We start from the raw sequence: 12834 nt of genomic DNA on the forward strand, positions 1-12834 counted from the left end.
TCAACAAAAAACACTAATAAATGTGTTCTAGACTGCAGCCTTACAATGTATATTAAGCTTGCGGTACAACACAATTTCAAACTAAGGATTTCATTTAGCCTATGAATAGCATGGTAGTAGCAAAAAAGAAGTGGGTAGGACCAGGACATTTACAATTAATTAAATTAAGTATAGCTAATCTCACCTCTCCTCCAGAAACTTGTATGTGATGTACATAGCACCTCCTCCTTTAATTTCATCACTGCAAAAACTTAAGTAAATCACTCTGAGAGAAAATAAACTGTCTCAAAGTTTTCCAGTGAATTTTACAGCATAGGGTAGATCTGAAGGTCCTAATATTTATACTACATTTTTGAGTTTGTGAATCCATTACTTTTCGAGTAGAAGGAGATTCTGGGCTCACAAGTTGTGTGTTTTTTGCATTAGGCAATCATGTTAAATATAATTAAGCCCCTAAATGTATGACCCAATAAAAGTCAATGGCCTCTAGCGAACGGTGTAACAAATGTTTAGATGTTCCAAAGAAAATGCTAACTAATCACAAAAGAAGATGAATATAAAATACAACAAGCATTTGGTACATGTTCCTTAAACTAAGACAAGCAGCTTCCCACTGAAACAATAGACACACATTAACGATGTTGTTCAAACAGATCAGATGGGTTCCACTCCAATTTTTATGCTTGGAACTCTGAAAATAGCAAGAGGCATTTCCTACCAGAAGATGAAGGAGATTCCCCATGGTCATATTTTTCATGCCAGTCCATTGTCCGATAATAACTCAGCATCACCTCCCATAGAGCTTTGCACAGATCAGCAAGGCATGGAATGTAACTGTCTGATGTAATGTGCTGTGCAATACACAAAACAGATCTGTAAACGTACCTTGTTTTCTTAGTTCAAAAATAAAGCCAAGTATACATAAAGGTACAGCTATTAGCATAAAACAACAATTAAAAATGATAGTTTAACTTGTACATATTTTAATCTTGCATTTTATATTTTAAATTTTATATTAGTTAGTATGTATTATTTTAATTGTGATGCTTCTGGCATGAATAAACAAACATTAAAAATGACAAGTTGCAAGTATACTTCTGTAATTTAATATCTGTCTGATAGATGAAATTCTTAAGAATTTCTTCTTAAGAGGACACCCAGCCTCCTCAATTTTTGCTTTTTTTGTTTTTCTCAAACCATGAACATTTATCTTTTCAGGCTTCAAATTCTAAAATGGATTGCAAATTTTTTAAAAAACCCTATTTTCCCCAATAATAAAACAGACCACTTTCCATTTAATATAAAACTCTTGTATTATTAAGTGGCATAAATTTCCAAAAACATTCATGGATTGCTGCTACTGCAGTAATTAGCAAGCTTAAAATACACCGTTAGTCTGAAAAATTACGTGAAGAGTCCCAGGATCCATATGCAAACACTTCCTTATATTAAATGTCACATTGCTGCTTTTTTGGAATTTATTTTCAGTTTTCCAGACTAGTCTATAGTCTAGAGATTTCTTGGTAAACTCCATCCAAGTATTTCATTAAGTAGTTCTATCCTGTAAAACTCCCTCCTCCCAGAAATTCGGATGGCCTTGACTCTGCTAGCATTCTGATTTTTTTCTCAGGCAGTGAAGCCAGGATATTAAAGACATATGTGCATTATGATTTATTATGGGAGACATTTTGCTTATGGGCCTTATCACTTTACTTTATGTTGCATTGCACTGCATTGTTTTTATTCTGTTTTGCTCTATTTTATGTTTTCTATATTGCTAGCTGCCCACTCATTAGCTGAGAGGGATGACTTTATAAATTTATAAATATGCTTGCACAGCTTTCCAGTATACCTATCTACCTGATCATACTTTATCCTTTATGACATATATTTATCCCCTATTAAATATGGGCTTAATTTTAAAAAGTTGCTTTTGAAAAGAATAGGTAGGCCCATCAGCATATAGAAACATTAAATGTTCAAAGCCACTGTAGAACCACATACTGTGCAAAGATCCTTGTACTGAAGCTTCTGAAATTTGGTGTCGGTATTTCCTGCACACAATTCAACATATCCAAGGACAACCTGGAATACTGTATTGTGAATGGCTTGTGTAAAGTGCATATGCAGTTGGTCCATTGCTGTCTGAATAGAGATGAAGGAGAATTTAAAGATAATTATATAATTATTTAGTTCTCTAATTCTATTTGGACATTCTGCAGTTCCAAAAAAGTGAACTTATCTATATATCAATAGCTCAGGGTTAAACTATGAAGTCCTTGGTACTTCCTGAAATTGTTTGCAGATGTTGTATTACCCACCTAAGTAACAATAGCATAAGCAGTCAATCAGGTAGAAAACAATACATTAATCAAGGCAGAAAATCACACTGCCACCAAAGCTGGCAGGGTAAGCAAATCTCGAATTCATTCACACTGATATTACCTAATTGCACAATGAAATAGCTGCAAAAGAAGAACCAAGCTCAGACAGCACCGGGGACTTCAAAGTGCACTTTCCCATCCATTACAGCAAATTTGATAATTTGTATCTCTTTATATTCAAATGAAAATTGAGGGTCAAGAGTTTTCCTATTTCTTTTCCTAGGTTTTCTTTCCCAGAAGTAAATAATGACATTCCCAAAATCAGAATAAGTCATATTTTGCTCCCGCCTCAATATAATTAGACCTCAAAACACTCCCATTTTTTCATTCATGAATATCAGAAATAAGCAACCGAGTGTTTCTCAGTTAAAAGTGTATTTTTTTTCTTCCAGAGAAATTTATACAGTAATTATAAGATGAAACAAAGATGAATCATGAAAGAACACACTAATTAAATAAGGAGAGCATATATATTTTGTTCTTCTTACACTGATATTCTGAGGCTATGCTTTATGCATTTATGATCATGGGTGCCATGAATGAACATTTGAATAAGGGTTGTTTTCCTTCAGCTCGGCTCTATTTTTTTCTCCTAGGTGTGAGTCCTGTCTCTCTCTCTCTCCCCCCTCCCAAATTTGTCTCTCTCTTTCTCCCCCTCTGTCTCTCTCTCTCTCCCCCAGTCTGTCTCTCTCCTCCCTCTCCCCGTCTGCTCTCTCTCCGTCTTTCTCCCCCTCCCCGTCTCTCTCCCCACTCTCTCTCACCATCTCTCTTTTGCTACTTGCACGTGCACGCACACACGCACATGCACACGCACACACACACACACACACACAGTCCTTGACTTCTGGCTACAATTGAGTCCAAAATTTCTGTTGCTAAATAAGGCAGTTATTAAGTGAGCTGTGCTCCATTTTACCACCTTTTTTGCCACAGTTGTTAAGCGAATCACTGCAATTAAGTGAATCCTGCAGTTGTTAAGTAAATCTGACTTCCCATTGACTTTGTTTGCAGAAACCAGGTGTAAATGTTGCAAATGGTGATCACTGGACACCAGGATATTGTAATTAACATAAACACATGTCAGTTGCCAAATGCCTGCATTTTGATCATATTACCATGTATATGCTGCAGTGGTCATAAGTGTGAAAACATTGTAAGTCACTTTTTCCAGTGCTGTTGTAACTTCCAGTCACTAAAGTTGAGGATAACCTATAGACAAGCTAATCCACTGCATATCAGGATGCAATCTGAACAAGAGAATACTAACCTGTGTTTTTCCCAGTAGCCTGTATGCCTGTTGCACCTTAGTATAATGGTTTATATCAAAGTTCTTGCATATTTTAGAAAGCGCAACATCTAACTGCTCCTGTAAAGTAAAAATCTGAGCACTTAGTAAAACATAGTATTAAAAAAACTACAATTCAAACGACATTTGTTCACAATAAAACAAAATGTCTTTAAAGAAAGATATGAGAAACTTACTTTTGGAACATTGAGTAGGCAGAAATCAACCAAATGGCATATGAAAATTATTCATTCCTCATGAGCTTACAGCTTTAGTGTTTAATTAAAATACAAGTGTGGGTTTTGATAAAGGCATGTAAATTATATAGGTTGTGGAGAAATTTCTTCCCCTTCTCAAAATTCTAACAGAAGTAGGATTACTATACACAATTTATCTAAATTGTTTGTAAAATCCTGGGCAGACAGTATATACCAATAATGAAATGATGAATGTCTTTGCTAAGATGTGATGACAACTACCAAGCTAGAAGGCTTTTAATTGCAATTTAACAAATTTCTGGATCTTAAAGCTATTAATCCAAATGCCTATGGTGCAGGTTATCTTTAGTTCAAAGTCAGCATAAGGAACAATAGTAGGAAAAGAGCAGCTGACCTTGCATCCTGCATCTGATTAACTTCTGTGGGAACAGAATGTTGAAATAGATAGGATTTCAGTCTGATCTAGCATGATTAAAATACTTTTATCATTTAATGGGTGAAACTACTTACACTCAACTAAACTCACCTCAATTTGCTCTAAGGTGTCCTGTAATTTTGAATTCAATTCACTGCAAAACAAAAAAAAAAACATTAGAAGTTATAACATTTTCAAATTTCAAGTTATATTTTTTTCAAATTAAGATGAATATTTTGATACATTAGTGTAGTTTCATAAATTTTTTAAGGTCATTCTTCTAAAATATTAGGCAGAATAAATTTTATCCACAAATATTCAATGATAGCTAGATAATCATTTTATCATTTGAAGTAGAAACAGTGCAATTTGCATCAACCAAGGAATAAATGGGCAGTCAACTAAATAATTTTTGAAATTCAGGAATCTCATAGACCTTCATAAAGGTCTACATTAGCAGGTGACAGAATCTAAATTGGCTCATTCCAAAAAGGCTAAGGAAAGTTACACCTATTTAGATGAGAGACCATCAGAAACCAGGGTTGCAGACCTGACTGGAAAGTTGAAAAAACAAATCAGAAAAGACAATGACCCACCAATTCCATACTGCTGGTAAGAAAACTACATGGATGTGTCTAGCAAGTCATAGGAGTTAAACTTAATTCAGTGGATTCTTTCTCTTCCTAAACTGGGATCCATCAAAAACTAAATAACTTTTTGATGTAGAGGAGTATAGAAATGACTTTGGAGAAAACATGTAGAAACTCTTACATGTTGAGATATTCTATTGAAACTCTTACATGTTGAGATATTCTATTGAATTTAAATTTTATTACAGTCAGACACCAGTGTGAAACAATACAACATGAAAAATAATTAATATAAGAAGGAAAAAACATTTAAAATCAATCATGGTATAGTTAAAGCTTCATAATATATATTAAGCACAAGAATAGTAAGTAGGATCAAAGCTATATAGTAAATATATAATATATACATCTACACAGGTAGTCTTCGACTTACAACATTTGTTTAGTGACCGTTCAAAGTTACAATGGCACTGAAAAAGGTGTTTTATAACTGTATTTGACACTTTTGACTGTTGCAGCATCCCCATGGTCACATGATCAAAATTTGGAGCCTTAGCAACTGGCATGTATTTATGACTAAGACCCAAGACCATGAGATCACCTTTTGTGACCTTCTGACATGCACTCAATAGAGAAGCCAGATTCACTTAACCATGATACTACTTAACAACTGCAATGATTCATTTAACAACTGTGACAAAAAAAGATCCTAAAATGGGGCAAAACTCATTTGACAACTGTCTTGCTTAGCAATGGAAATTTTGGGCTGAATTGTGATCATAAGATGAGGACTACGTGTAACAGACAAATCAAACCTAACGAGAGGTAAAATAGGCTAAAACTAGAATCCCTATAAAATTGCTGTACATAAAATGTACTTGTTATTAAAGCACAAGCACAAAGCAATTGAAACAATTGAAAAAGAAAAATATTAATAAGAATTAACTTTCAAAAAACCCTTACAAAAAAATTCAAAAAAGTTATTGTTATGCTACCATTTTGTGTTATCTTCCTGACCTTATACACCATCTTCTTTCTGACCTTATACACCATCACTCAGACCTTACTGAGACACTGTTCAGCCTCTGCAACTGGACAGAATCAAAACAAGTAGCCATTCACTCAGAAAGGTCACTTTCTCAACTCAATTCCTCATGGGGGGGCAGCAACCGAAGGAAAAAAGTAGATGGCAAGTCATCTATTTTTTTACAAATTGAGCTTATATTCTATCTAGAGCTGACTGTGTTTGGGCTAATTTTAAAAAGAAATATCTATACAAACTCTGCCACAAATCCACTTTATTCTTATCAATGTTAATTGATGGAAATCTATGGTTCATGCCTCAAATCCCTAACATGAAACAAATAAGATACAATTGTTCTCAGAATAATTATTTGGCCTTTCAATGATGTAATTAATTACGCCAAATCTATTCACTTGTGGTATTCATTTATTGAAACAATTAAGGCATGTTAAGACTCCAGTTTATTTTAGTGTCTATTTGCTAGAAAATACTCAAAAGAAAACAGCACCATTCCACTGAGGAAAATAAAGTTGAGATAGAAATTTCATATGCTAAAGAAAACACAGCTGTATATAGATAATCGTCAAGTTACAAATGTAATGGAGCTTTCCAATTACATTTGTAAGCTGAGGATTCCTTAATTGGAACACCTTAAATGAATAAGCCCCATCCCTCTTCTCCCCATTAATTGAATGCACATTTGTTAAGAGTGCATGGGGTACTTCAGGAGTGGGGAAGACCATGGAAGCCCTAGTGCAGAGACAAGACCACTGGGTCCAGCCACCAAAGGCCTCCCCCATCCACTGAGAGCCCATGCTCCTCTTCCCACCCCTTGAGATCCCAAGCTGCTTGGCCTTTCCTCCACACCCCCACCGCAAACTTACCTTTGGCACCATGCTTGAGAGCCCTACACTGCCCATGCTCACCTCCTGCACAGTCTTGGCTGTTGGAGCCCTTGTCTAGCCAGGTGAGAAACACTGGGCCAGCCTCTCCCCTTTCCTACCAAGCCCCAGCCTCTCACACACATGGGCGCGGCCCTGCTGTGACATTTGCTGGAAAGCCAAACCTGCAAAGATTTCACAAACTGCACCACCGCAGAGCTGGAGAACTGCTCTCCTCGCTTGCCAAAAGCAAGACGAGCTAGCTCCTAAACAAGAGGAGCCAGCTCCTTTCCAGCTCCATTGCATTTCTCCCCGCAGCTCAAAATGCTCTTCTTTCGCTGGAGAAATGGAAAAGCATTGTAAAAGGAAAAAAATGTGCAGGGAAACCAAAGAAGAATCTTCCAAGACTTCCAATTTTTGCACTGTAGCGCACGGCCGCGGGATTGCAAAACTCCGCACCCCATGACTGATTTCACCCTGCCAGGGGACCCTAAATAGGTCTGAAGTTGCCCCACAGAAGCGATGAAGAAAGAGGGGTGCCCCGATGATCATGGAATGATGGTGATTGTTCCTTTTGAGCCGGGGGAAGCCCTCTAACCCAATAGGAGAAATGCTAGCTGCACACTAGTGTCTAGCCCAAACTACTTGCAGTCCAAGAGCACGAACCAGAACAATGGTGAACAGCGTGCTTGGAACTGGTAAGAATATCGATCTTTTCTCTTCTACTCTGTAACTAAGTCCTTGGGAAAAATCCCCAAAGTAAGAAAACCTCGGAAAGTGAAGGGAACTACACCCCCACTCCCTCATAAATGGAAGCAGAATGACCCCAGTGGTACTGCAACATACGTAACTTTGGGGCCTGGTCAGAAGGGGATATTGTAACTTTGAAAATTCACTCAGTGATCATTCGTAACTCAAGAAATACCTGTATATAAGTATTTATTTGGAAATACAATATATTAAAATGTTTGGACATGATTAATTAAAATGCCTATATATTCATATAAATTGAATTTCTTTTTTTCAAGATAAAGAAAAAGGTGATTAAACACATGGATGAACAGATAAATGTCAATTTTACATTCATAAATCCAATTCTGCATCAATATATTCTTAAAAATTCAGAATATTTCTTAATTTTAATATTTTTATGGAAAATATAATTGTTGTTGTTAGTTGAGAAGTAATGTCTGACCCATCGCCTTCCTGTCTTCTACCATCTTCTGGAGTCCATTTAGGCTCACACCTGTTGCTTCCGTGACTCCATCCAGCCACCTCATTCTCTGTCGTCCCCTTCTTCTCTTGCCCTCGATCTTTCCCAGCATTAGGCTCTTCTCTAGTGAGTCCTTCCTTCTCATTAGGTGGCCAAAGTATTTGAGTTTCAACTTCAGGATCTGGCCTTCTAAAGAGCAGTCAGGGTTGATCTCCTCTAGGACTGACTGGTTTGATCACCTTGCAGTCCAAGGGACTTGCAGGAGTCTTCTCCAGCACCATAGTTCAAAGGCTTCAATTCTTTGGCGCTCAGACTTTCTTATGGTCCAACTTTCACAGCCATACTTTGCAATTGGGAAGACCATAGCCTTGACTATACACACTTTTGTTGGCAGAGTGATGTCTCTGCTTTTTAGTGTGCTGTCTAGATTTGCCATGGCTTTCCTTCCCAGGAGCATCCTTTAATTTCTTGGCTGCAGTCCCCATCTGCGGTGATCTTGGAGCCCAGGAAAATAAAATCTGTCACTATCTCCATTTCTTCCCCATCTATTTGCAAGGAATTGAGAGGACCGGATGCCATGATCTTGGTTTTCTTAATATTCCTTCTAAAATACATATTTCTTGGATTCTACAAACCTTTTTAAGGGACGCGGTGGCTCAGTGGGTTAGGACGCTGAACTTGTCGATCGGAAGGTTGGCAGTTTGGTGGGTCGAATCCCGAATCCCGAGTGCCGCGTAGCAGAGTGAGCGCCTGTTACTCGTCCCAGCTTCTGCCAACCTAGCAGTTCGAAAGCACGTAAAAATGCAAGTAGAAAAATAGGGACCACTACGGTGGGAAGGTAACAGCGTTCCGTGCGCCTTTGGCGTCTAGTCATGCCGGCCACATGACCACGGAGACGTCCTCGGACAAGCGCTGGCTCTTCGGCTTTGAAACGGAGATGAGCACCGGCCCCTAGAGTCGGAAACGACTAGCACGCATGTGCGGGGGAACCTTTACCTTTACCTTTTTACAAACCTTTTTTAAACACAGTTTACAAATATTTAGAAATAGCAAACTTTATCACAATGCTGGAGGAATCACATGTGGGAAGATTTAGTAGAAAAAGTAAAAATAAGATTGGCTTAACAATACAAATGTACCAAATTCTCAAGCATCCTTAGAAAATAAAAAATATAAAATACAGTCAGGTGAAATAAGGTCTACAGAAGAATTGTGCCTAATTCTTTACATATACAATCATAAAAATCTTAGACCAGTGTTAGGACATGCATTTTTGCATATTTCGTCTATCTGAAATAGTACAATTCAAAATCTCTCAAAGCATCCAGATTCCAATAAACCTCATCATTCCTTGAAATAATACCATCTAATGGGACATAGGAAGCATGTCCCTTCTGAAGCAGAACCTGCTGCTTGGAAGCATCTCTTCCTTGAAAGATGACAAGCCTTAAGCCTGTTGGACTTTAGAAACACAGTAAAAAAAAATCATGTTTTCCTTGGGACTAGTGACAGGACAAGTTCCTACAGAAGTTGAATAGGAAATGTGATTGCCTAGCAATAGTTATTTACTGATTTTTATAGTATTTTTATTAAAATTATAATTAAAAACATTTAAAAGTTTTTAAAAGCAAACTTTATAAACTTTATAAATAAGCAAGCAAACAAGTCGGATTATGGATTTACATAATATGTCATGCCAAAAACAAACAAATCACACTTTGATCTAGCATCATGTACAAAGCAAGTCTAAGCATTTCTACCACACAGTCCAACTCTATGCATATTAATCTTAAAATATGCCCCAGTCTCCAGATGTATGCTTAGCATTGCAAATATAGCTGTTAATGCAGCAGGGACTGCATTACAAGACAATCAGTTAATGTTGGAACAGAAATACTATGTTGCATAACAACTAAGCCCCTTAAGACTCAAGTGCACTGTCATTGCAGCAACTACTTGCATCTCAGAAACTGTATTAAAGTACAATTTAAAAGCATTAAACATATACCTATACCATTCTTTTTATTCTAATTAGAAAATTAATCTTTGGAGTCAAAGCCAACTAAATTCAAAGTAACTTAACAACTCTGCTTTGCTGCTTTGCCTCTTCGTTCACCCTATTTGATTCCAAGAGAGAATCAGCTTTACAAAATGTCTCTGGTGTTACCTTATGCAACTGTAGTGTTTGAAAGTGCTAGCTGCCTTCTGGCATTCCAGGCACAATTGTATAGCCCCTGGATAATCTTCCTCCTGTAAGAAATCAAATATATATTTTAAAAAAGCAGTTGTGTGGAGGCTATGAAAGAGAACATTGTTGTGCTTTCAGACTTTTAGCAGTGCAAATCATGAAACATCACTGTCTCTTATGCGTGGAACTGCACTCTTCAAGCCAATGTAAGGTAATATAGATCAATGTTTCTCAACCTCAGCAACTTTTAAGATATGTGGACTTCAACTCCCAGAATTCCTCAGCCACCAATACTGGGAGTTGAGGTCCACTCATCTTTAGAGTTGCTGAGGTTCAGAAGCATTGATATAGATTCACTTAGATGAAAAGAAGGGCTCCATCAGGGCATTGTGATTTTCCCATCAAAGCCACAATGCACTAAAGCCCACCAGGACATCCTAAGTAAACCAAAAGACCCAACAGACCAGGAAAAAAAACAGGAATTACCTACAACATACAGTATAAAGACTACAACATCTGTTATGTAGAACAGACAGACACAAGCAGAGCACATTCATGAACATCTAGAAGTCAGAAAACATAATGAAAACTGCTTAATTTCACAACACATGGATAGACTTAACCATAGTTTCAACTAGGAAACTATGAGCATCCTAGACCAAGCCAAGTCCAACATTGCTAGAGAATTCCTGAAAGCCTGGCACTCAGACAAATGAGTCATCAACAAGCACATAGACATAAACAGTATCTATATACCATTCAAAAGAAACAATCAAAAAGCCAAAAAGGAAACAAGGAATCAACACCCAGGCCAGCAGAGATTAACACCAAGATTAACACTAGACCAGGGGTGCCAAACTGCCGGCCTGTGGGTCAGACGTATCACGAGGAAACTGCGCCCACCCCATTGCCGGCAATGGGGAAAAAGTTCCAATACGTCGCGCGACATCACATGACGTCGCGAGTTTGACATGTCTGCACTAGACCAACAATTAGGAAACAAATAATGCCCCAATCAAGAAATTGCCAATTCAGACAAATAAGCTAACACTAAACAACAGTCCAATCAAGGAACTACCAAGTCCACTGCCACCAACTTTGGCAGGGCAAAACACTAGTATAAAATGAGATCAAATCCTCCTCCTTTACTAGCAATGATGTTACCTAGCTCAGAAACCACTAAGGACCCTACAACTCTACATCAGAATTTGCTTTGACAAAGAACTTAGTCCAAACCCATTCCTGCTAACTGCAACAGCCAGAAAAGCCTATTATAAGTTGCTATCTGTGGGCAAAAGCCTCTTCTGGTTTTGGTAAGAATATGCCCTCCAACACTGCTCACTGAAGCTTGGCAATAAGAGCAAACATCTTCCCCCAGCTGAATATAGTAGTGTCAAGACATAGAATAACTCAGACTTTATTTCCCTTCTAAAAGAAACTACACAACTTTTTAGTAGCTTGTATAGCAATGGCCTTATACTGGCTGTGAATTCTGGGTGTCGCAGTCTCAATAAATTTGGACAATGTCGAGAAGGCTATTCTAATATCTTTGGAATATATAGGAGGATGAATAACATTTTTCAACCTCAATTACATCCATTTCTTACCTCCAACATTTCACTCAAACGCACATCTGTCTGTTGCTAAAAATTAAAGAAGAAAGATGTTATTGTATGTAGCACTAAAATTAAGATAGTAATTTGACAATATATATGTTCTGTTCATACCAGGGTTTTTATTGTTCTTAGAGATTTTAGCAGCCCAAACAGTAACTGGCGTTTCCGTTGATTCGCAAGAAGACCCAAGCTGGCTTGAGTAAAGCCCTCCTTGGCTGTATTCAGATGCCTGCAGGAAACATTTTTGTTTTTATGAAATCAAAGCTTTTATCAAAAATTTTACATCATAATGCACTAATCTTCAAATATTCGGAGGGTAATACAGAGTTCAGTCAAATACCACTCAAAAGTTTGGAAAAAAAAGATTCAATACAATAATGCATTTACATACATTTGACAAGTAATAATTTCTTAATTACCTACAAGCTGCACTCAGATGTCATGCTAGGCCCATCAACATGATGGCTTCACATGATGTGCAAATAACATCTAGCAAAGAACAAAATTATATATGGAAGGTCAGAGAAGTGATTGTTTAATTATCAGGGGCGAATGAAAACAGTGTCTCCAATATTGTTAGCGACTAACAAATCACAGTACTACTGCAGTAGAAATGCAGCTGAAGCTCTGGCCTATTTAACATACATTCTTTAACATTAAGTTGGTAGAAAGTTGCTGTAAGAAAAGGATGTGTTGCTATTGTTCATGAAATGGAAGTTTGAAGTGAGTATTTCCCACCACCAAGTACAAGTTTTTAATAGAGATAATTATGTTGACATGAATAGGCTGCATCATTGGTTCAAAAATACAAACATAGTAAACTGGAAAAAACTGATTTATGTGAAAAAGAATGAAATGCATGACCCCTTTTCTTGAACCTGGCACTATTAACAGGGAACTATGATGCAACACTCAAAATTTTGAAACAATGATTAAGCAGAAGAAAATGCTGCTAAATGGTAATGCTAAGCATCAGGCCCATTAAGCCACTAAAAATGCTGTTGTGAAATTGGATTTCCC

The 12834-nt window shown here is 37.2% G+C and overlaps 1 protein-coding gene across 5 annotated transcripts in view; it reads right to left on the bottom strand.

The window, feature by feature from the left end:
- The window catches only part of VPS50 (VPS50 subunit of EARP/GARPII complex), a 78928-nt gene that overhangs the window by 54768 nt on the left and 11326 nt on the right, over nt 1-12834 (bottom strand). For all 5 annotated transcript variants that reach the window (XR_014028717.1, XM_081346529.1, XM_081346527.1 and 2 more), the window contains exons 7-13: nt 11926-12043; nt 11806-11841; nt 10178-10260; nt 4414-4456; nt 3652-3750; nt 2005-2145; nt 719-851 (exon numbers count right to left, since the gene is read on the bottom strand). Coding sequence is in view for 4 of the 5 variants with exons in the window: in XM_081346529.1 (XP_081202655.1) it covers nt 719-851; nt 2005-2145; nt 3652-3750; nt 4414-4456; nt 10178-10260; nt 11806-11841; nt 11926-12043 (653 nt within the window). In the remaining variant the exon portion in view is untranslated. The remainder of the gene's footprint in view (nt 1-718; nt 852-2004; nt 2146-3651; nt 3751-4413; nt 4457-10177; nt 10261-11805; nt 11842-11925; nt 12044-12834) is intronic.

The sequence above is a fragment of the Vipera berus genome, assembly GCF_964194415.1.
Source record: "Vipera berus genome assembly, chromosome: Z".
NCBI lineage: Eukaryota > Metazoa > Chordata > Lepidosauria > Squamata > Viperidae > Vipera > Vipera berus.